This window comes from Diplotaxodon limnothrissa, linkage group LG20, assembly GCF_057381915.1.
Source record: "Diplotaxodon limnothrissa isolate DT_005_m linkage group LG20, D_limnothrissa_male_GT1.1, whole genome shotgun sequence".
NCBI lineage: Eukaryota > Metazoa > Chordata > Actinopteri > Cichliformes > Cichlidae > Diplotaxodon > Diplotaxodon limnothrissa.
Genome location: NC_140615.1, coordinates 36,311,461 through 36,336,805, shown reverse-complemented (window position 1 = coordinate 36,336,805; position 25,345 = coordinate 36,311,461). Strand labels below are relative to the sequence as shown.

At 41.0% G+C, this 25,345-nt stretch overlaps 2 protein-coding genes across 3 annotated transcripts in view; one reads left to right on the top strand and one right to left on the bottom strand.

Annotated features, from left to right (window-relative positions):
• The window catches only part of gripap1 (GRIP1 associated protein 1), a 42,719-nt gene extending 32,588 nt beyond the window's left edge, over nt 1-10,131 (bottom strand). The window contains exons 1-9 of one of the 2 annotated variants that reach the window (XM_085344274.1): nt 10,041-10,131; nt 8,546-8,612; nt 7,129-7,190; nt 6,928-6,954; nt 6,108-6,215; nt 5,853-6,018; nt 4,494-4,660; nt 4,126-4,165; nt 2,207-2,373 (exon numbers count right to left, since the gene is read on the bottom strand). In XM_085344274.1, coding sequence (XP_085200400.1) covers nt 2,207-2,373; nt 4,126-4,165; nt 4,494-4,660; nt 5,853-6,018; nt 6,108-6,215; nt 6,928-6,954; nt 7,129-7,190; nt 8,546-8,612; nt 10,041-10,088 — 852 coding nt within the window. In that variant the 5' untranslated portion in view covers nt 10,089-10,131. The remainder of the gene's footprint in view (nt 1-2,206; nt 2,374-4,125; nt 4,166-4,493; nt 4,661-5,852; nt 6,019-6,107; nt 6,216-6,927; nt 6,955-7,128; nt 7,191-8,545; nt 8,613-10,040) is intronic. The other variant, XM_085344275.1, reaches the window with a different exon arrangement.
• Nucleotides 10,132-11,661: 1,530 nt separating this feature from the next.
• Nucleotides 11,662-25,345, top strand: part of ptpn18 (protein tyrosine phosphatase non-receptor type 18) — a 36,308-nt gene continuing 22,624 nt past the window's right edge. Inside the window, exons 1-4 of the mRNA XM_085344581.1 lie at nt 11,662-11,769; nt 24,128-24,236; nt 24,667-24,743; nt 25,001-25,096. Of these exons, the coding sequence (XP_085200707.1) occupies nt 11,698-11,769; nt 24,128-24,236; nt 24,667-24,743; nt 25,001-25,096 (354 nt within the window). The 5' untranslated portion in view covers nt 11,662-11,697. The remainder of the gene's footprint in view (nt 11,770-24,127; nt 24,237-24,666; nt 24,744-25,000; nt 25,097-25,345) is intronic.

Below are 25,345 nucleotides of genomic sequence, written 5' to 3'. Positions count from 1 at the left end.
CCTTCTGTTATCAAAACCTTTAAGCTGAATATAAACCGTGAGAATCTGGAATCATGAAAGATCTGTGGTGATATAATGTGTGAAAAATCAGGAGTGTGTCAGAGATTAAATCAGAGCATCTCATAACGCACTTCTACCACGATGCGCTACGACTGAACAACCAATAGGAAAGCAGCATGACGATGACATGCTGATGAGCTCGACACCAACACTTTTGGAAAAAGGAAAAAAAAAAAAAAGAGCAAAACAAGTCAAACAGTCCAAACAAAGCTACATGTTTGGAAATCCAACAAAAAAGAAAATCTAGCTGAGCTGTGGCAGCAGAAACGTGTTTATATGATGTGGAAACAAAGGCTATGAGAAGTGCAGCCTTCTGTCCAAGCTCAGGGTTCACGTATCAATCACACAGTCATCATCCACCAAACAAAAATCATTTCTAGTGTGGGTGACCCTGACAGAGCTAGCAGCAGTTTTCAAAATCAAAAAGTAAAAACAGAAACCTAATTTAATGACACGTTAACAGCAGACTTGTGACTTTGGCTCAAATTGTCAGCTGTGCCTGCTGGCTCATTTGAAATGCACACTGTAGCTCTTCTGTTTAAATACTTTCAAGCATTCAAATTCAAAGCTGGACTCAAACAGGGGCAGCACACAGCGTTTTAGCTGTTTTGGTTTACAGCACGAACACTCTTGATCGTGGCTCAAGAGTTGGGCGTTCGTCTTGTAATCGGAAGGTTGCCGGTTCGAGCCCCGGCTCCAACAGTCTCGGTCGTTGTGTCCTTGGGCGAGACACTTCACCTGTTGCCTACTGGTGGTGGTCAGAGGGCCCGGTGGCGCCAGTGTCCGGCAGCCTCGCCTCTGTCAGTGCGCCCCAGGGTGGCCGTGGCTACACATCACCAGTGTGTGAATGTGTGGATGATTGTGTAAAGCGCTTTGGGTCCTTAGGACCAAGTAAAAGCGCTTTACAAATACAGACCATTTACCACTCGAGATGTTTTGTCCCCTCCTCCTTAGTACTCATTTGTCAAACCTGTAATGTTCAACCAATTTAAAGGTCAAGAAATCACAATCATCTTCAGGCATGTTTCCCATAAAAAGCCTCAGTGTTTCCATCAGCGGGTGAACGCTGAGGAAAGGACACAGTCGTCAGTTAGTCACGCTGACATTTCACCGCTGCTCTCCATCTGCCGTTTATGTTCCTGTCATGAATTAATTAGTTTCCTCTCTCACTCACGACATACAACTGTTTCATCTGCCAACATTTAGACTTTTTTTATTCTTTGGGCTTTTTGGATAAGTGGAAGTTAATTACACAACAGATCGAGCAACATTACACCACAAAGAAGCAGTATGAAAAAGAAGAAGTAGATGTTACTGTAATATTCTATAATGTTGTCTAATATTTAAACGTTATTCCTGTTCATATGCCGTTTACTGCAGAATGGAATCAATTTTAAAATTTGATCCGATGATCTGCTGTGATCGGCCTGGAAATACGATATGTTCCATACAATACGTCAATACGTTCATCTGTGAATATTCTCATTTGAGATTGCAGAACCAGAGAAAATACTGAACCAGTCCACACGTGGAGCTTATGGAGTCCAGCAGCAGACGTCCACAGACTGAGACGTCATATTTTTGTGTTGTTTCAAAGCCAAAAACTCAGGAGGAGAAATTTTAGGAGTTCACTCTCAGCTAAATCCATCAAAAACATGTTTGTTTGGCTCAGTGTGGGATGCTACCTAAAATTAGCTTGCTAAGGTATTATCGAACAATAATTATTGATTGTTACTTCAAAGTTATTTCTGGTAAACATGATCCAGTGTACTAATCGAGCCCGCAGTGTTGGAGCAGCCTCCTTGTGTAAGCATCCATGTACTTCTCAGAAGAAACACAAGTGAAGGTGAACTAACGCTGAGTTACACTTCTGCACATGTCCTACACAAACATTGGACAATAAAACAGGAAATTATGACCTGACTTTGGTTTGCTCATTTAGATTTTACAGAGTAAAACAGTTCATTTTAAGTAGTTTTAGTTGGAATTTTTTTTCTTGGGAATTTGAAAGCATTACTCTGGGGAAAGTTTTTTATCGCTTTAGACTTTTAGTGAAGTAAATATATAAAGGAAGTACTCGAGTAGAACTTACTCTGATATATGTGAGTGCAAATGTGTTTTTTGTGTTTGTTGTGTGCATGTGTACCTCCAGGGTGTGGATCTGCTCCTTCAGCAGCCTCTTCTCCTCCTGCTCGGTGTTCAGGGCCATCTCCAGCTCTGGTCCAAAGCAGTGAGTTATTGGACAGAGAGCAGCCGACCAGCCTAGCGCTGCCTGCTTAGCTACAATCTTCTCTACGCTCTTCTCTGACAGGCCTAAAGGGGGCGCCGCACACAGCAGGGGCAGTCCGTTAGGCCAGACACACACTACACCAGCTCCTCACTTTACACGCCGTCTGAGAGGTTGGGCTTTTCTTTTGTTTTGTTTTTAATCTCTGGAGGAGGCAGACAGAGTCGGAGCCCAGGATTTTCCGGGTGAGCTGCAAAGTCAAACATCAACTGCTGCATCTTGTGAGTTTGCGTTCACTGACAGCATGCTTATATGAACTCTGCAGGTTTTCACTTTCAGGTCCATTTGTTTGTAGAGAGGCGGTGTCATCCAACATTGATCAAAACAGAGAACAGCAGCGCAACATTTCTTCACTTCACTTATATGTTACCAGAAAAATAACCAGTGGTAACTTTGACTCACAGGCTGCTGCAAAATACAGCTATTTTTTACCATTTTCAGTATGATTGTCTCACACTAATTATGTATTGAAATTAATAATCACTTGTTCATATTACAAGAAATTCTCTGAGCGTCTCCATAAAGTGCAGAGACTGCAGGAGTGACTGCCAAAAACAAAGATTTTATTTATAACAGGTGGAAATGAGTTTGGCTCTGCAGCTCTAACAGGGAATACCTGCTCAAGCAGCCTCAGCTGTTATATCCACATTAAAGCCTAATTAATCTGCGGCTTCCTAACAGATTTCGTTGTTTTTCCCTGCTTCAGCTTGTAGTGTGTGTCTGCCCTGAGCCAGCTAGCTGCTCTGCACCTATAAAGCCAGCTGTGGGTTCACCTTACAGAAGCCAAAAATTCAAACTAAAAGACGGCTGTTAAAACACAGCGTGCGTTTGTAAGCTTGACAGATTAAAGCTTTTCTTCAGACCAGCGTGGCGATCAGGTTTTAGACTGTTTTCCTTTCAGCTGCTGGCTTCAGGTGTAAATCGGTTTATAAAGCTCGCTGCACGAAGATGACCTTATTGAAGTCTGAGCTGTCAGATCCATTCACACACAAAATAAAACCATTTTGATCATCTTCGTGCAGCATGTTGATACAGTTAGTTTGCATGTAATGTGGTAATGAGCACATAAATAAAAATAGCTCAAATGCTAAAGCCCACATGTTACACCTAAAATCTTGTGATATTCAGCATTATTCTTCTTGTCAACAAACCCCCTGTGCAGATAGAAAATAAATCTATCAACTCAGAGCTCACTGCTGCTTCAAAGACACATCAGTGAATCACACTGCTGTTCAGGCACCTTCATTACTACCAAGACAGGGAAAAAACACTCAAGTGTTTTTAGAGCCAGTGTGCTCAAAGCTGAGAGGCTCCAACAATTAGAACGTTCAGTAAAACAGATTAAGGTCCTGTTGCACAGGGGCTGCCAACTGCAAGAAAAACCCTGAATACCATCAGAAAATTCTCTCTGTAACTCAAAACTCCATTTGACATCAAAATCCAGTGTTTATGTTTCGAGGTTTATGTTAAGTGGAGGCAGAAAGCAAAGCTCAGTGTAACCCACTGTGGAGGATAAATCCTGTCTCTGCATGTGAAGCTCATACGGTTCATTGAGCTTCCTGTCTTCTATAAGTACGTCATGGTCATTTTTTCAGGGCAATAAAAGTACTTACAGTGAGACAGACACCATTTCAATACTTTAGTCTTTAATTATGTAATAAACAGCATATATTTTAAATGCTATTCTTCAGGAAGTTACTAATTACCACATGAAAGAACAGGAGTTATTCCTCTGAGTGGAAACACCGTGTGAGCAAAAGAGCGAACTGTAAACTCACCGTGTAGCTGTTTCTCCGTCTGCCGCAGCTCAGGCTCCGCCTGAAAAACAGACAAGGGAAAAAAAAAAAACATACTTATTACAGTATAGTGTGCTATAACATGAGCACACGTGACGGGACAAAATATTAGAAGCACTCAGTAAACTCTAGTCCAGCAGCACTACATCAGGTGACTCGCACTAAAGTTGAAACAAGATTTCAACTTAAAAAGATTAAAGCACCTTCTTCATCATATCTAAACTGTAAACTTAATATTTGAGGATTTTGGATTTTTGGTCAAAGAATATATTTAATCTGAACGCATCATCTTCGATGGCTGAAAATATCACAAACATGCTGCATCGGCTGTGTCTTTGACTTCCAATCACCTGTTCCAGTCTCTCATTGGATCCTCCTGGCAATGACTCCTCCCCTGTCCCTGTGACATCAGAGACTCCATTGGTACCTGCTGATCCGTCAGTCTCTGTGGTCGCACTCTGGGTGCCCTGAACGGACGCCTGTCTCTGCAGCTCCTTGTCGAAGCGCTCCTGCAGGGCTGGAGGAGAATTGCAGCTCACATCATTCATTCATTCAGTCATTCATTTCATGAAGGACTAACAGGAATCACAAGGTTTCCACAGCTGTACTACAAGCCCAGCGGTCACTGCACCCAGGTTAGCTTCATAACTTTTTACATGAAAATGTATTAAAACCTTCAAAAAGGGAAATAAATAACCAGGCACAAGTTATAACTCTAAACCAACTTTACTTGTTCATCTGTCCACTTGTCACAAATTATTTGTCACTGTATGTGAACGAGGTCAACCGTGAATGCCTGATGTTGCAAACATGCTGTGATCAACCAGATCAGTAAATGATGTCTGTCTGGCCAATAGGAGCTTCTACCTAAACTTCAATCTAAAGAGCATCTAAAAATCACACCCACGTACCGACAACGTTCCCCAACACACACAAGTTAACTCTCACAGTGAGAACATTAAGAATTCATGAGTATGATGACAATGTTTTTGTCCATACCTTCAGTCATCAGTACACAATACACCCAGCTAATTACACACTGCTAACACATGTGCCGTTTCTCCATCCGTACAGATTTATACAAGCTCGTCTCATCAGTCTAGTTTCTAGCATCCTTCTCTGAGTCCTGTTTGGGGTTTTGTTTCATACAACACTTCTCCTTTCAAAATTACCTAATTTCCTCAAAAATTACTGGTCAGTTAAAACTGAGGGCAGCAGACGAAAATGACTAATGTTTGCATATGTCAGCAAATGTTTAATGATAAAGGCCTTCTGTGGACGAAGAGTTGAGTTTATATTGTAATGTGTCAGGAAGGTTTATGATTACATTTTTTTAAATGATGAATTCTAAACCTGTGAAAATTAATACTTATATGCCGAAAAACAACAGTAGCCTCTGTCTGTCTCCTGAACTGCACAGAATACGACGCTGTGGGGAGTTAAAGGAGCTCTATCCACCCCCAACACTGCTTACTGCGTGTCAAAGTCTTTAAATACACTGCTGCTGATGCAGGAAGAGAGAGAGAGAACACAGGTGGGCGAATATCAGCTCGACACCTGAAGATAAACTATCAGATCGTGATATTTTTCCTTTACTTGTCTTTGGCTCTACACACCTTCAGGACGATTTTTATGTGAAAAAAATATTAAAATATGAGCCTCTAAAACTGCAGAGATGATAGATCTACACCTTTTAAATGTCACCTCACCCTTCATTTTCTTCTGGAGGGTGGAGTTTTCTGCTTGGAGGCGGAGCAGTTCTCCATCCACGGGGCTGGATGCAGGGTTAGGTGGGGGGCTGGATGCAGAGGCTGCTCCTCCTTCCTTCTTCAGGCACTGATTCTCCTGCTCCAGCTGCTCGATCTGTGTACACAGCTGGAAAAATAAATGTTATAATGTTAAGATCACAATAATGATATGAAGCTTCTACAGTGCCTGAACTACACACAAACACTCAGACTCACCTTGGAGAGTTCAGCCATCAGTGTGCTGTTCTGTAGTCTGAAATCTTCCTCCTGACTGTGGAGTTTCCCCTGAAGCATCTCATTCTCACTCAGCAAAGCATCCACCTCCTACACACAGAGAAATAACACACAAAATAATACATTCAGAATAAAAAGCTGACTGCAGGTTACAGAAACTCCAACTGAGATCACTCACACAGACAGACTGACCAAACTTTCATGATGTAGTATTTTGACATATTGTTATATCTCTGTCATTTCTTTGCAACTAAACCATCCAAACAGTGGCGGGTGATTGGGTGTCTGTGCCAAACAATGCGACAGAAAGCTAGTGGAACATGTTGCAGTCAGAGTGAATTAACATTTTCGGTGAAAACACTACAGTGCCAAAAATAGAGAAGACGTCAGCACCAGGTGAGAATAAACACAAACTTTAAAACCACAGTTCAGTCGTACTTCAGGTTTTCTTCAGAACAGAGAAATGACACACGGCCAAAAACTAAACTCTTATTTTTCTGATGCACTTCCAGTTCACCTATTGCCTGAATGACCTTTAAACATTACAGCTTTCACCAGAGAAGCAGAGCTTAAACAGCTCCTGGGATGTGACGGTACAAGAAGACGCGATGTTTGCACTGCGGTTTGTCTCAGTTACAGAAATAACCTCCAATAAGCAGATTATTGGTGATTGTGTTAGCATAATAAGGAAGCCATAAAGCATTAACAATGACAAAATAAGGAACAATTAAAAGGACATAATTGAAAAATGTTTACTCTAGAAATTCACTGAGGTAACAATTATCATCAAACAACAGCTTACCTGAGCTTTCTTACTCTTAGTCAAGGCCTGAAAAGAAGAAAAGCGGAAAAACATTTAATGTAAATCAACAACATGAAGAGATGAGGAAAACTCTTCGCTCAGCTTTGTTAGAAAATAAACCCCCAAATTCAGGTCAGCAGGTTATTTTTTTCCAATTACTCATCTACAAAAACAACTACATAGTAATAAAGTGTTCGTTACCTTCTGTGTTTTGACAAAATCTCTTTCCAAAACCACATTCTTCTGACGGACGGCATTCAGCTCTGAAATGCACCAGGACGACATTTAATTATAGAAAACACACGTTTCCTCTTCATTAAAGTTTTACTGCTAACATGGGCCAATCAAATATTTATCCGATGAATGATTTCATGTTCGTTAGCTGAACTGGAGTCTGTACATCGACTGCATTTAAAGCCTGCTTGTATCGGTGAATGTCAGGGGGCTGGGGGCAGATTCCCTCCTGTAGGCTTGCGTTTTCGTAGACCGTCTCATGTTGTGTTATTTTATTCTAGTGAAGGACCCTGCTTGCTTTCATGCAGGCTATGCTGTGATATGTACACACTTATCTGTGTGCAATTTATTTTGTGTGAATATGTACATTTTAAAAAGTGGGACAGAAATAAAAATACCATCACTATGACTATTGGACCATTCCACTTAAAATGCTTCCCACCTGAGCCCCTCCGTGTATTTAACAAAGCCATGGAAATTTTACCTTCATACCATGACTATATTACAGAATGATTACGACCTAGAAGGAATTGTGGCTAGAGATGAGCCTGATATCAAAATGTAGGTAGAAAGAAGACCTTTCTGTTTATCTATTTATGCTGTCTTCTTTTTTTGTCCAGCCATGTAAATGTGTCTTTTAACTCTGAAATTTGTGGATATCCTTGTACTCATGGACCTATGAGGGCTTAAAAGTTTTTGACCCAGATCTGTGCACTCTTGAGGGCCTGTTACTCAAGGCATGGATTCATTTTACACAGGACGGCTCCAAGTTAACTACACCAAAATCCTCCTCTGGCCTTACAGTGTTTCCAACTACACATGTTTATTTTATGACTTTTTAAAATCCAGCTAATCCCAGCCCTTTCTACACAAACAAAGATTCATCTATCCGGTCCTGTTTTCCTGGAATAATATGCAGACGGACCTGAAACGGTCGTAAACAACCCCACAGTTAACGGTTTGCATCAGTCACTTGTAAACCCTGAGACAAAAGCTTCTCGGTCAGTGTGGTTTCTCTGAAACTTGCAACAAAATGAGTTTGAAGTCATTTTGACCTTGACCTTTTATTTTGTATTTCATATAATCTCAATGTTGTGTTCTCTCTCATGCACTGTGTGACATTTGCACTTGTCCTCTAATGTCTCTTATAATGTCTGCTGCCCCGTTGGCAAGGTCGCTCTCGAAAAAGAAATTTAATAAAACTTTCACCTGGACAAAAACTGCTCAGGTGGAGCAGGAAAACTGGTTTTATGCTGTGGGTCTTCTAATCAGTGTTTTTAAAAAATCTGTTGCTTTAAAGAGCCTCTCGTGTGCTTGTGGTCATTTCAAGTGTTGATGAGATGAAACAGCAGGAACAAGAAGGACAAAGAGTGAAAGGTTTTACCTGCCGTGTTCTTCCTGAGATCATCAGACAGCTGGTAGTTCTGCGTCCGCAGCTCCAACAGCTGGGCCTGCACAAGGATACACACACACACACACACACACACACACACACACACACACACACACACCAGTATTAATTTATGACCGGCTTTACTTAGAAACTGCATGAATCATGTTGTGTTTTTGATTGGCCAGTAGGTCAACTGAAGATGAGCTTATTCATCTTTTTAAAAACAAATCTAACATGTAAATAAACTGATTACTGTAACAAGCAGCAGCATGGTGACCAGAGATCAATGAATGTCAGCAAGAGGCAAAATAACCGCTGGTGATGCACAGGTGGTCCCACCCCTCCCCAAAGAGTTAAATACCTGGGACCCCCTATCAGGTTTCAGAGCTGAAGATGCCCCTGAGATGAGAGATGAAATGTCTTCATGAACCAAGAAGTCCAGCTGCCTTCAACTGAAGCACTTAACACAAGTGGATTCATAGTCGGATCCATCCCAGATATCCAGTTTCAAGAGGGCGACATTAAACACCCTGATCTTGAAGCTTTGTAGCAGGACTTCGCAAACCAACGGGTGACATCATGGCAGCTACACCCACCCAAAATGCTGTTTATGCTCATTATAGAGCACTCTATTCACTTGCCTAAATACACTCACTGCTGACACCAAAAAACACAACAATGACAGTTATAAAAGTCCAAAACCAGCTGCTGACACCAGTGGCTACCTCCATCTTTTAGAAAGATCTTTCTTCCTAAATATTTCATAAACAGCATGACGTTCTGAGGGGACCCACCTTACTGCCCCAGAGGGGCCTTACAGCTGCATTTAAAGAAATTAAAAAATGCGTTTACTACAGTATAACAGCTGTATTAACGGCTTTTTTGTGGTAAATATATTTGAACTCTTCCCTACTGCTGTTTACCATGTGTGAAGACAGTCAAGATTCCTGTTCTTACACTTCGTGCAACAACAGAGAACAACAGTCCTATTAAAGTAGTCGGGGAGGTCAGTGGTTAGTATGTTAACAGGTGTTTGCGCTTCCCGGCCCTGTCTCCGATACAGAGGAGCCCACGGCAGCTTGCCTAGGACCCCGTGACTCTCAGCAGGGCGAGAGTCCCGTGAATGCTAACATGTTAGCCCGCTGTCAGATAGAAATAACGGTTAGCTACGCTGTGCTTTTCTTTACAGGGGGGGGTGTAAGCTAGGCTAAGTGTTGAACTGAGCTCTCTCTCATTGTGTCTGCTTCCTCCCCTTCTTAAGTATATCGCCCGGAGGCATGTCAAAGCTCTGGCTGCCCGTTACCTTCCTGCCAACGTTAAATGAATAATGTCAGCCGAGCTAGCCGTTCTAACCGCTCCCACCTAGCAACGGCTCACGATTAACAGACTGGGCAAACGCCCCTGGCAGTGATGCTGCACCGCACAGGTGTTTTTCACCACACTGACACCTACACACCAAAAGAACAATCGCCGTAGTTTTTCTCACCTGCATCCGATGGAACTCCTCCTCGGACAGAGCCTGCGACATAGCCATGTTTACCTTCCCTGCTGCTGCGAGCTAGCAGGCTAAGCTAGCGGAGGAGGAGACGCAGCAGCTGACACAGAGGAAGAGACAGGATGGAGGTTTCACTCTGACGCAGTTTCTGAGAACCGAGCAGCTGACAGAGTAGCCGCCATGACAGAGCGCTCACTCTGATGCTGTTTCCGAGAACCTAAGAGAAACCTCGATCACTCAAATCACATTTACTCAAGACCTGCGAATATTAAGAGGTCAGATTTAAATATATGGCGATATGTCCATATAAATGTCATGAAAGATAACGAAATACGAACTTTTGTTTAACATTCAAAGGCCAAATGAGTGATGCTTTTACAAAATAATTCCAGTAAATAAATTTAAAAACCTTTCGCTCCCAGCTTCTCACATGTGAGGACGTGCTGTCCTTTTCTTTCTGAGGTTCTTCATTATAGATTAACTCTGGGTTTCCTTAAGGCTGTTGTTTGAATACTGAGCAAAACAAGCACTGTTGAGGTGTCATTTTAGGTTCTGGACAGCTGTAATAGATGTGCAATGGTGAGCCAGGGTCATTTCATTACTGAATTAATAAATGAATAAAGAAAATATCACATCCAGAGTAATGGGAATTAGTTGTGTATGTGGCTTTTAATGTATCCATATTTAATTATGTTAATATGGACAAAAATTGTTGAGGAGTGTTTCCAGCACTCACTGAAGAAGGTAAAAGGGAGTCAAACCTGTTTCTTGCAAGGTGTCTGAGTGTATTTGATGGTTTTTGCCTCTAGTGTTTTTAGGGGCTGTAGCTCAGGAGGTAGCGCAGGCCATAAGGTTGGTGGTTTGAGCCCTGGCATGCCAAATATCCTTGTTAGATAGAAAGCACTTAAGGACAGGAAAAGAAAAATGCTTATATGAGTGTGTGTGAATGAGGTGTGTTCAGGTAGAACAGAAAAGAGCTAGATAAGATTGCCTCCAATTTATGTGAGAGTGGTTATTCAACTTTTGAACTACATAAGATCTCTATCTAGTAACCTTTCCACGCCTGGTCGGCAAAAAGCAGAATTAATCACGTGTCCATCACAGTTCAGTGTTTTTAAACACGTGCCTATATCTTTCAGCTTCAGACAAGGCAGTTGTTTTAAATTCCACGTCTGTCAACACTTCTCTATCAAGATTATCTATCTCTGCACGCTGTCTGGTGAACACACAGGTGAAACAGGTTGCCTGATTGCATACATGGGTATGCAGCCTGTACCAGATTACTCACTAGCTGTGTGCTTCAGGAAGGAAATATATTTCTGTAACACACGCTTTAAAATTCAGTGAAGTAACCAGTCATAAAGTTTTTGTATTTCCTTCAAACTGTCCACATACTTCCTTGTTCTTCAGACAGGGAGAGAGAGAGAGCAAGAGAGAGAGAGGCTCAATTAGCTGGTGTTAAATTATTAACTGACAGACAGAGGCAGAACTGAGACACAGAGAGGGAAAGAGACAACTAAGAGGTAGAGAGAGAGAGAGAGAGAGGCTTATTTCAATTTCAGTTTTGGCTGATCAGCCTGCAGCCAGGAGAGGAGAGTCAGTGAGGCGCACGAGCTCGGCTCAGGTGTTGGATGTTACTTGACTCGACATGGAGCTGCTGCCCTCGCTGCTGTCCAGACTGAAGACAGTCGATTCCAGGACTGTGGATCAGGAGTACAGTGTGAGTGTTTGTTTTCATTCCTCAGTTTATGGGAAAGCTGGCTTGAGAGCTTTCACATCCTCGACAATCTAGTCCAACGTCTTATTTGTCAGAAAAGTATTTATAGAAATAAAAGTGCAGTAATAACGCACTGTGAAGTTCAGATAACGATTGAGAACAGCTTGAGTAACTCTGAGGTCGTGCTTGAGGTTAGGTTTTCTCCTATACGCCACATTTATACGCAATGCACAAACTTCTGTATGTTGGCACAAACTTCTGTATGTTGTGGACCTTTCGCTGCTTTTCATCTCTGTCAATGACTTCTTTTATGTGCTTTCCTGGAAAAACCTGCCCCTAGTTTCAACTCTGACCCATCTAATTAAATGAGCTGCAGCCAATAATCAGATAAACTCAGTCACGTGAGGCTGGTGTGTGTAAAACATGCAAAGCTAAATAGGTCGAGTCTAACATGCACACCATGTTAGGTTGTTTTCAGACTGGAGATATTCTTATTTTCATGAACCCCCATCAGCACTATACCCTGTTTTTAGTATTAAGCATTAACATTAAGACATTAAGAGGGTCCTGAATTCTCTAAGAGCTCCAGCTTTTCCTCCACCTATTCAAAAACCTGCTCTGTTAATCCTACCTGTCTTCATTCAACACAAAGATTCCTGCTTTCACTTCAGTTAAGTCTCAATGACCTCAAACCAGATTTTGACAGGTTGCACGGGTGTTCCTCAGGGGTCCAATCTCGGTCCATTTCTCTTCAAAGTTTATTTTTAGAATAAACACCTGCGGTCCAGACCAATTCTTTACAAACCTCACACAGGTCCAATAGTCCTCTTCATTGTCAGAAAGGTTATGACTCGGTCCATCATACATCAAACTCCTCTGTGTCACTTTCAATTACACGATACTCTTCGGCATGCCATTTAAAATGCAAAGGGTTAAGACTGTGAACATGCTTATCTGAACCCAAAATAAGGCCTTTTTCTAATCTGAACCGAGTCACACTGGTACCTTACCCGAACAGTGAGTGAAAACAAAAATAATGTCTCTTTTTAATTTTAGTATGTTATTAAGTGTATGTTCGGCCTCAGAGGTCAAACTCAGGCCAAGAAAATACTAAAAATAATTTCCACTGGATCACAAAAGCCACAGCAACTGTGAGCTATCGGAACATGACAAAGAGACGAGACTCACTTCTGTAGGCGTTTCCAGGTTGATGTTTTACCATGATCATACAAACAGACACACTTATGGTAATTTACCAGCAAAGCTGTAGATGGTCCAAATCATCATGTGCCAGATAGACACTGACAGAATATCCACTCGTGCTCCTGAAAAAGCTGCAGGAACTAGATTTATATGCAGGTGGCCAGTTTGCATAAAAATTCAATCATCAGCGTCTCCTGTGGAAGTCACTCCTGTTTCTGTGTCGTTACCCTTTCTCTCTCCCCGGTCACGTCCCCATGTCTGTCTGGTCTCCCAGAGTTGTGTCTCCATCATTGTCTGTTTTCCCTGTTTGTTCCATCAACTTTGTATAGCCTCTTTTCCATCACTACCTACTTGGATCAACTCGCCAGGGCGAGCTGGACTGACCAGTTTTCCATTGCAATCAAGTGCCACCTAATGCTCGTGGTCATTGTTACAGTAATGTGATGGTATGCAACACGAACGCTACAACAAAGGTGGATGTCAAGGTGTCGATATACGTGCTGGTGAGTCTTTGGCTTTTTGTCAGACTCGGGGATCAAGGCGTTGTTTTTTGGGGGGGGGGGGGGTTGTAGTAAATTCCCTCGTTTGTGGCTTTCAGAAATTTTAACTTGTCCTCCATCTGTATCTTCTGGGTCCACTTTGTGCTCTGTTCATGAATGAACCCGACCCCACTGCACAGTGTCCTTTATCCTGTTGTCTTTCCAAAATGGCTGCTTGGATAAGAGACTCTTTAAAAACGTTGTGTAATGAAGCTTCAAAGTCACATACAATTTATGTCCAGAAACAAATCCAGTGTAATTATAAATTTAAATATCAGGTAACTAATTTTCCATTTTACTGTTGAATCAAACAAGGAAGCCTGTTTTTGCTAAAACAAACTGTTGACATTGTCCAACTATCATCTTATTTCTCTGTGAAACTAAAACTACATCCGTATTTTATAACATAAAACAAGAAGGAAATGCATTTTATTTGAGAGGACTGGCTAATTTATTTTACAGCAGCAGGACGTACAATAACTCGGACTATAAATGCTTTAATGCTGTGGTCAGTCTGAAAGTCATGTATGTCGCGTGAGCGCTGACCTTAAACTGCTCAAACTGTTTTCCATTATTTAACATGTCAAACCCAACGTCCCTCTGTGGAGGAACAGCAGACGAGTGTCTGAAATATCAATGCTGAGAGATTTCCACCTTTGCTTTGTCTGCAGTGCAGCGCGGTACTCGCTAATTAAGATGAAATGTTCCTGACATCAAACTGATGCTGTCCTCTGCTCTCAGGCTCACTGGTCAGAGGAACATCCAAACAATCCTTTCAGGACGGTGTTGTCCTCTAAATGTGTTATTTATCTTCATACATTTAAGTACACATTACAACTCTTAGTCGAAACGATGAAGCATGGTGACATTGTGCAGCTGTTGCTGCTGAGCTGCAAGGAAACTGCAGCTTTCTGCAAATTTTCTTTAATTTTATTGATGTTAGGTTAATCTGTGTGCGGCATATTTCATAATCCAATATTTAAAATGGTCACCCTGCTATTGTTTTCCTGTCTCTTTATATCAGAGTACAGTTCACACCTTTTAGGGCCTTTTTTCTGCTACTTTTTAATCGGTGTGTGGCTGAGTCACATGGCCTGATCGGGCATTACATCCTATGTAATTGGATCGAGTGAATAGTGATGTGAACTCGCATGGCGCTGCTAAATTAATTATTTTGGGGCACAAAACGTATTTGTGTTCAGGCCTGTCACTTTGCCGCTGCTGCTCTGCTCACATATTTCTGAGAGAAGATGAATTTAAACTCACGGTGAGGTTAGAAATGAGCAGAAACAACCTGCGGAGTTACTAAAAGCAGAGTTTAGTGTCAACATTACACTGAAACCATTCACCACAAAACATACGCACGCAAGCTGCTGTTTTTTCTTCAGGGGCCATGACGCTAACTCATGTACTCATGGACTACAATAAAAATCAATCACATTTTATTCAAACCAAACATGTGAAAATGAAAACTTAAATTAAGTTTAGGCGTTTTCTGTTGTTTCTGCCTTTGTAGCTCTATATTAGCGATGAAGTGCCAGTAATTAAATCTAAACACTGGTTCAAATTTATTTTGTCTTCCTTCTATTTTAGAACTTGGTTTCATTTTAGGTCAATATTCTTAAAATATCCAACATGAGCTGAGACTTACTTTGTGACATAAATTTAGCTTAACCCACAGGCCTAGGTTTCTGTTTTTGTAGCTTTTGTAGGTAAAGCTGTTATTTGTCTCAAATTTGTGTGGTTTTATTTTGGATAATGACATTTAATGATGCTATTTTTGTCTTTCGTGTAATTAAATGACAGCAGCAGAAAACATGAAGCTACAATTTACACACGTCTATACAGACTACAATCTTTTTATGAAAAAAAAGTGTTCTTCATGTAATATAGCATTAAATGAGGTGAGCATGCTCTCAATGACAATTAAAATCATTTAAGATTAAATCTGCTTCCCTCTAGTAACCAAGACTGCTGTGTTTGAGTGACACGTTAAATGATCAAGGCTGAGTGATTCTTACAAAGCCATTTTCCAAGTATGTGAGCAAGGCTCAAAGGGTGAATATAAGAGCAGTACCGCAGCTGAGTCTCCAAAGCAGCATCCTCCGTGCCTCGTTATAATCTTAACATGTTGGAAAAACTATTTTGATTCTAAGAAATGTTGATTCATTTCTTCTGATTTTTCTTTCACCTAAAAAAAAAAAACTTTTCATAGAACAGTGTGTAATACTCACCCACAGAACACCAGAAATAATCTTTACCCCAAAGAGAAGGAAGTGGGATGCACCGAGTGCTCCAGCGAGCATGACGACACATTCAACTAGACAAATGTGTTGGTTCTTTAATCAGAACAGAGCAGTGCAAACATCATCATCAACACGTCTACTCCAGTCTGGGATCAGGCCTGTCTGTCTGCAGAAGGCTCCGCTGCCAGATGGAGGCGCTGTACAAAGTCTGTACAACCGCTCACTCTTGCTTGTGCTGCAAACAAAGAAGCTGAAGTGAAAACTGGTGTTTTAAAAACAATGAAAAGTGTCCACTGAAGCTACTGTCTGTGCTTTTTGCACGTTCTCGGTGAACTTCTGTTGCTCTACGCCCTATTCTGGACTACGTGTTAACCAATCAGCATTCGGCAGACGCATACATCATCTGTTTCTAGCAACACGCAGTCAAGATCTTGAAGGACTGCACAGGAGTGCAACTCTGGTGTGTGAAACCCCCTCTCGGAACCGAAACATGTATGCAGATGGATATATGCTGGCCTATAAATTCCACTTCAGACACAGAAGCTCCACCCACCTGTAGTTCACAACTTCTGTTGAGAGGGGCAACCAACCAGAAGAAGGCTGACTCACAGGAGTTCAAACTGCTCATTTGAGACATGTTTCCAGACTTGTGACATCTGGTTTCAAAACACTAAGAAAGGTACAGTCTCATCGTGGTTGCCATGGTGACACTGTCCATCTTTTATATACAGTCTATGTGCATAACCATGTGGCTTTAAAACATCATCACTTCAATATCTTTTTATTATTATGTCTCCTTGAGCTGTTCAGGAAACATCACGTTAATAAGACCTGGTTTTCCCAAACTTCCTGTGATTTGGAGCGACTCCCAAACACTATGATTGAAAACATCGCCAAGATTTCTCTGGAAAAAGGAGAGAACTTGTTGTTTATTTGAAGGGAGCTAATGAGATCGAAACGGAGAGGAAATGTCCTGAGTTTCAGTTTGGCTACGGCAGCAGCCTTTTTTGGTTTCAGCATCTAACTGAAAACAACCTGCTTCTAAAATAAAACCACCTTCACGTGACAAAAAGCCTCGAGCTCATTTGAAATGCTGAGTAGCCTACTATTTTTCACGCATTACAAGATTTTAATTTCCTGCTCTAAAAACCTGTCGGAGCATATGAAACCCTGAGGGACTTTCTAATTCGACAGAGACACACCCTTGTTTTAGCCGTGCACACAGAGGCTGCTTTGCATTTCTTGAGCTTTTTTCTGGCTGTCTGTTTTAAGGTGAGCTGCTAGGTTGGTTTTTTGTTCCTGTGTGGCAGCAGAAGTTGGTTAGTCAATAATCCTGCTTCCTCATTCTGTCCCTCAGGTTGGTTTATGATTAACCCACCACAGCAGCTTCCTTGTTGTTGTTCCTGAAATGACTCATCCAGTGAAAGTGCTGAGGGACACACCACTGTTCCTCACACTGGTCTCAGCTTTAGATTGCAGTAAGTGTGTGGTGTTTGCTTACTGGTGCAGGACATGTCGATGCAAGGTTTAATAAGGCAACAAGTGAGATTTGGAACGAGGGGAACAGGGACCTGTTTGTGGTGCCTTTGCACTTCTGTTTCACTGCAGTTCAACATAACTACATGATTATTATGGTTTAATTATTTATATAGCACATTTAATTACAACAGGAGCGTTGACCAAAGTGCTGTACAAGAATACAACATACCTAATAAAATAACAAATAACTCTGTATTAAAAGCCAGTAAATAAAAATGTTTTCCAGTCTGGTTTTAGAGCTCGGCATAGCACAGAAACCGCCCTTCTGAGAGTTTTTAATGATTTGCTTTTAACTGTTGACTCTGGTTGTGCTGCTGTCTTAGTAACCCTGGACCTGACAGCAGCCTTCGACACTGTTGATCACAACATACTGCTATCCCGCCTTCAACATTGTGTCGGTTTAAAGGGCACTGTTTTTTCCAGTCCTATTTGAATAATAGGAGTTTTTCTGTTCACCTTGGTGAACTGTCATCTCCCAGAGCTCCTTTAACCTGTGGCGTACCTCAGGGGTCCATACTAGGCCCCCTGTTGTTTATTCTGTACTTGCTCCCTCTGGGCGATGTGCTCCGTAAACATAATGTGTCCTTCCACATCTTTGCCGATGATATTCAGATCTACCTCCCTCTGAGGTTGAACTGCAATGTTTCTTTGCAGCCGCTACTCTCCTGCTTGTCTGACATTAAGACTTGGATGACTCTTAACTTCTTACACCTTAATGAAAGCAAAACTGAAGTCATTGTGTTTGGGCTTCCTAAAGATCCCAACTTCTCTCTTGACTTTTTGGGACCCCTAACCTCCGATTGTACTTCTTCCATTAAGAGTCTTGGTGTTATTTTTGACAATGCTTTTAAACTTGATAAACAAATCAGCTCTGTAGTTAAGGGATCTTTTTATCATTTGCGGATTTTAGCCAAAGTCAAGTCTTACCTTTGCAGGAACGATCTAGAAAGAGTGGTCCATGCTTTTATTACTTCACGGCTAGACTACTGCAATTCCCTCTATGCTGGCCTAGATCGTTCCTGTCTACATCGCCTTCAACTGGTGCAGAACGCTGCCGCTCGCCTGTTGACCGGTTCAAAAAAAAGAGACCACATCACTCCGGTTCTCTGCTCTCTCCACTGGCTCCCAGTTGCCTTTAGGATTGATTTTAAAATCTTATTGCTGGCTTTTAAGGTTTTAAATGGCACTGCACCTTCTTACCTGTCAGAACTCCTTAGTACTTATCGCCCCAGGAGATCTTTGAGGTCAGCCGACCTGATGCTTTTAGATGTTCCCAGGTATAAATTAAAGACAAAGGGAGAGAGGGCGTTTGCTGTGGCTGCACCCAGACTGTGGAACAGTTTACCTCCTCACGTCAGACTCTCCAAAAGCCTAGAAACTTTTAAAACCGCTCTTAAAACTCACCTCTTTTCATTGGCTTTTAGAAAGGTTTAATTTATTTGTTTTATATATTTTTATTTTATTTTTATCAGCGAGGTGTTATTACGAAATTGTGTTCTATTGTATTTTTATCTGTATTTACTGTACAGCACTTTGGTCAGCCTTGGTTGTTTTTAAATGTGCTCTATAAATAAACTTGACTTGACTTGACTTGACTTTAAGATAAGATTTGAAGAGACCGACAGTAGGAGCCTGTCTGACATATAGGGGCAAATTATTCCACAGCTTAGGCGCTACGACTGCAAATGCTCGATCGCCTCTATGAACCAGCCTCGACCTTGGTACGGCTGAAATGACTGAAAGATTAATTGGCTCTGTTTTGAGTTTTGTTCAAAAAAGAATGACTTCATATAGGGAAAAATATATATCACATATGCAAAGTCGGGGCTGTATCAAGACACGAGGACTAAACCCCAATTCAACCAGACCCAGAACTGATCCGGAATTAAAACAGGACTACAAGAGTTCAAAATCAGGACTACTGAGGACTTAACCAAGACAGAACCAGAATCAGAACTAGATGATAGCAGCACTAAAAATCATCATAGACCTGCACTACACTTATTTTTTAATTCTACCAAAGTCCACTATTTAGATTGAGAAAAGTTTATATAATTATTTATCCTTGTTGTGCAAACAAGCTGCATAACTTAATAAATGTAGAATTTGAAAAATAACAAACCTAAAAAGAAACACTAGGTACGAGATACATGAGTACCTATGATACTTTTGGTAAACAACCATTTGACTAACATGTGTGTCTCACCTGCTCTTGTTCATCTCTGTTCTGTCCTCATTCTCCATCTCCCTCTCTCTCCCTCTTTGTGCTGACAATCATCAAATATACAGATATTTACAAACTCTTCAGATCAAAACACTTTTTTAATTGTAACATCAAATCAGACTAAATGTTGTTTTTTTTTAGATTGATAAATATATTATTTATCAATAACATATTTGTTAACTTTAAGAGTAAAGAGAGAAACTATCTGTATTTCTTAATTGTAAATGGCACCAAATTGTATTCAAAACTGAGCCACACTTATGGAGCTCCACAGTTCTGTTCCTGGTGTTTTGGTTGACATCTCCTGATGTTCCCATGTCACAGAAACAGCCTCTGTGTTTTGCCTTATATGCATCCACAGCTGTGCCACCAGTTTACTCACATGGACTCTACTAACCTATCAGAAGCTTCTTCAGCTCAGAATGGAATCGTCTGGAGTTTCTTATTAATTAACAATAAACTTAGTGTATATGTACTCCTAAATTTGATGAAAGTGATAAAAATAGACAGCTGTCTCTCTTTATTCTGACATTTAACTAATTCAAAATATATTTCAATATTTATTTAACCAAAACAAACAAGTTTACTCTAAATTGATGTTGTACAGTAAAAAAATGTTCTTGTGTTTTCCATAAAGTGTAAGTAAATATCTGGTTTCAACTGTGAATATCCTGCTGTGTATTGAAGTTCCTCTTGTTTTGCATAGAAATATATATACAAAATATATACAAAGCATAATATATCAAATACTACCAGAGTTTTTTCTTTGAAAGAAGCCCCTTATGTCCATTCTTGTATATCAGTACATAACTGAAACCGATTTATTTAGCCATGGAGGGAAACAACTGAAAATATGAAATAAACACATGTAAGCTAAGACTCTAAAAAAACAGCATTGTTGTTGTTCGGCTTTTCATTTCGCCATTTGTTGATTCACTTGAAGAGCAAGTAACGTAATATGGGTCAAGTGATCAGTTTGATATCAATCTTTCGTGATTCACCGTCATATTTACATTATTTGTACGGTACGAATGATTTGCTTTGTTACCTGGTCAAACTTAAGCTCTCCTTAGTATGGCTGGCTCCGTTTCTCCAACAGCGCACTCACAGGTAGCAGCTGCCCCGCCCTCTGCTCAGTCCTCAGTGCCTGAGCTCGGATCATACCAATATCAGGGGGGATTCACGCACAGTCGTAAATTCCCACAGTGTGCACTATGTGCTTCGAATATTGTGTGTACTTTTGTTGTCAGCCAGACATCTAACTATGAAAAAATTACACTCCAAAAGACCCCGGGCTTCTGACAAAACAACCCGGGCTTAAGCCCAGTAAGCCACCCCCACGCTCCGCCCCTGCATGCATGCATACATGCATACATACAATAAGTGCAACACAGACATGACAGCATCGTGCAGAAGACGCACACATCACAAAAATAATAATAATAATAATGTAACTACAGGGGTCCAACAAACAATGGCCACGCATCAAATTTATTTTTCTCTCTCTCACTCTTGTCTTCAGACACCGTGAAAACTGAAGAAACACAAAGTTTACATTTATGTTTACAACATAAATGTCCTCTTATTACCAGTGTAGAACACGTATGCAACATTATGCAAACAATATACATGAAAGCATACCGTGTGCGCCTCTTGGACCGCATGCAGAATGACATTAACGTTGAGGCTGTAGATGCATCTGTAGCCATGTATCCATGCTAGCTCCACCGTGCCATGGTTGTGCTCTCAACCAAACCTGGTCATGTGACCATTACAAACATTACAGCACTTTACATATTTAACAAACCCATATTTTGTAATCACATATTTTAGACATGTTTTTTAATCAGTGTTACACTTTTATCATCGTATCTTATAAATAAATGAACTAAATTAAGCATGAATCTATTACAGCAACATGAAATAAACAACTTTATTTTAACTGTCTCAGGGACAGTTACTACTACTACTACTACTACTAATAATAATAATAATAATAATAATAATAATAATAATTAATAATAATAATCCACACTGCTCACAGACACCGGGTCCGTGACCTGTATATAAAAGGCTGAAGCAACTGTGACATCACTGTTTGATGTCCTTATTATTTAAAGATAGGAAGCCATAAACGATAAACATGCAGAAACACCTACAATAAAGCAATACATTATATAAACTGTGCAAAATGACATGTGAAAAATAATTTTCACAATACATAAGTTATCGTTAGTCTTTCATATCGCTGTGGGGAACCTGAGACCTGTTTATGCACAGGTGTCTGAAGGTCTGGACGTAGAGATTTGCAGCTGACCTCAGGATCATTGTCCGAGCACAGCTAAGTAACCCAAAGTTTTAGCAATTAGACAAACGTCCTCACTTTTATCAATGAAATTATCCGAAACAGAGTTCAAGGTCGATGACTGCAGGGTGCCGAGAATCCTGTGGCTGCCAAACTAAACCAAATCACCCATCTACTGCTGTGGTTAACAGCTGGTCCGAGGTGTTTGTGCCGATACGCTGTGTTTGGTTTTCTCCACTTGTGGCATTTTGCATGACAGCCAGAAAACTCCACTTTGGTCTCGTCTGTCCACAGGACATTCTACCAGAAGACTTGTGGTTTGTTGAGATGTTACTTTGCAAACCTAATCCATCACGTAGATTTCTGTAGCAAATGAGTAACTTACAACATAATCAGAAACCCCTTTTTCATCTTACGCCACAACCTTTCACATAATCTGATGTCATTGTGCGTCAGGTGGACGCAGCCCGCAAAGACGGAGGGGAAAGTTGCGGTCTAGGGTTGAGAGGTTTCTAGGTGAACTGTAAGTTTGGAACTAGATTTCCTGCAGAAGTCTAAATCAAGCTTAAACTTTACTGCCATGTTCTTTTTAGAGATAAGAGGCATCGTGCTAGCAACCCTCCTTTGTTCAGTCTTTTTCTGATTAGCGTCATCGTGTCATTAACACAGCTGAACGCTCCGGACCAGCAAACTGCCAAAGCGTCTGCTTTTGCAGAGGTGCTGACATGCTGAACCTTGCTGCTACTGAGCCTCTTATTTTCCATTGAGGCAGTGAGGCTTGATTTCTCACAGGACAGTTAAAGATGTGGTCACTTGAGGTAAAACGCCTGCAGTCAGATTGGTCCATGTCTGCTTCAGAATTTAAATGGATTTAAATGAATGCTTGTTTGTCCCACCGGTGTAGGTTATACTAATGAAACTAATTAAAACATGTTTACAATTTAGATTGACTGTGAAACTGACATGTACCCCAAGAAGGACTTTATTTAAATGGTAAATAAAATTCCAATGATTCAATCTGAGGCTGCTTTTCCAAACATTTAAGATTCAAAGTGTTTATTGTCATGTGTGCAAAGAAAAAGTATTTCTCTGTATAATGAAATTCTTTCTCTGCTGTCCACACACAGATGCCAGTTAATATGTACAATAAAAAATACAATACAAATAGCATGAATAAATAAATGGAGACAAAAAAATTGAAGTATTAAATAGATTTATGTGCAAAAGATCAATGAGCTTAATATGCTGGTTTGATATGTGAGATTACCTGATGTGCAAAAATTATTATTACTGTTAAAATAGGTCAGCTGTTCAAGAGTCTGATAGCAGTGGGGAAGAAGGAGTTGTTGAGTCGAGATGTTCTGGGTTTCACACTCCTGAACCTTCGTCCGCGAACTTCAGTATGCTGTTATCACTGTTGGAGGCGACACAGTCGTGGGTGTACAGGGTGTAGATGGGACTGAGGACGCAACCCTGTGGAACGCCAGTGTTAGTGATAATGCTGGCTGAGGTCCTGTTGCTGATCCTGACGGACTGAGGCCTGCCAGTCAAAAAGTCCTGCAGTCACAGAGGGTGGGGGTGCAGGCCGAGTGTTGCCAGCTTGTGTGGGATGACGGTACTGAAGGCGGAGCTGTAATCAACAAAAAAGTACCCTGATGTATGAGTCTTTGGTCTCATCAAACATGCAACAGAAAACTGATACTGAGCAATTTAACACTTTAAGTCTGCTTCACTCCTTTCGTTCACCTCGTGATATTTTCCAGGTCAAAGAAAAATTATGGGAATAAGAGGAGGGAACTTTGTGGACTATTAGACTGGACTCAATTTACAAACCTTTTTTGTAACCATTTCAAACACTGAGAATAGTTTTCAACATTTTTTTTCAAATGCTATAATGTGTGTGTGTGTGTGTGTGTGTGTGTGTGTGTGTGTGTGTGTGTGCGTGCGCGCACATAATTTATTTTATGTTATTTTTTTAACAGCACCGTGTAATAAGTTTACAAAATGTTCAGTTCATGATGTGAACACAGTCCTGACTCACTGCTGACACCTGTCTCTTATACATGAATGTGCTGCACTGCATTCATATATAAGGAGTAAATTCTCACATCACATTTACACAATTACAACATGCACGTGCGAATAGACCTCTAACTACATACTCTGGAGCAAAAAGGATCAACTTTGTCCCTGAAATAAACATGAAATAATTGAAAAAGTTCATTTCTTTGTGACTTGGACTTGGTGTGCATTAGACCTGCACACACACTAACCTGTGTGTTGTTGTTGTTGTGTCTTGTGACAGATGGTGCGTTCACGGTCTTTGGGGTATAAGAAAGAGCTGGGCTTGACCTCTGAGGCTGGAGCTCTGAAGGAAAACATCAAGAAGAACAGATATAAAGACATCCTGCCATGTATGTCCTCACTCTTCTCAGCCTTTCTCTCATTCATACCTCCATCCTCTTTCCTTTGTTTCCCTCTCCTGTAAGGATTAGCTTATTTTCAAGTTGCAAACAAGCTGAACAGCGAAGGAGGAAAACATTTTATCAAGAGACACAAAGCTTTGTTTTGCATCTCTGGAAACTTTCATGAAATCTTTCAATTGCCGTGCATTTTTTTCTGGTTGTTGTGGGTCCCTGTGGCTGTTCTGTAGCTCGACTGCTTGTAGTGAACACGGATCCTAACAAAGCTTTACGAAATCAGTTTGGGCTCAGCGGAGACTGATCGAATATTTATGAAGAACAGTTATAGTGAAACCTGCTTTAATGGTCTCAAATACGTGTCCTTTAAGTGTGTGTGTGTGTGTGTGTGTGTCTGTCTGTCTGTCTGTCTGTCTGTCTGTAGATGACCAGTCTCGGGTGGAGCTCTCTCTGCCGACCACAGACTCCAACTCTGATTACATCAACGCCAGCTTCATCAAGGTAAACGCTGTCTGCCTTCACACAAATCATTCAAAGCTGTTCCTCTAAATGTGAAAACATCACCTGGTTCACACGTGCAGCACGGTTTGAGGCCCCTTACATGTTTCTGTATTCTATTAGGCATGCTCTTTAGATCATTTTAACTCCACACCTGTCAAACAATCAGATTTATGTCACACTGCGTTCAGTTTGCTGTGTTTAACGATTCGTGCTTGGCTGTTTCTGATGGGGTTGTAATGCTGCCGTCTGTCCTGCAGGGGGCGACAGGAGACTGCAAATACATTGGCTGTCAGGGGCCCCTCAGCTCCACTGTGACTGATTTCTGGAGGATGATCTGGCAGTACAACGTCAAGGTCAAACGCACAACGCAAACCATTAGCATTCAGTTAATATCCACGAATTAGTCTGAGCTACAAATGGTGTTTATAAACTTTAGTTTAATCATTAAAGCGGACTCTTCTTTTTCTTGTTATTCTTCCTGAAACTTAGGCTTCAGGTTTTGGTATGACGTCACAAAGAGCAGGTCTTATACTGTTCAGCCCTGCTGCTTACGGGGGGCAGCCAATCAGAGCAAAAGCTGGCTTAAAAGGAAGCTGCTCCAA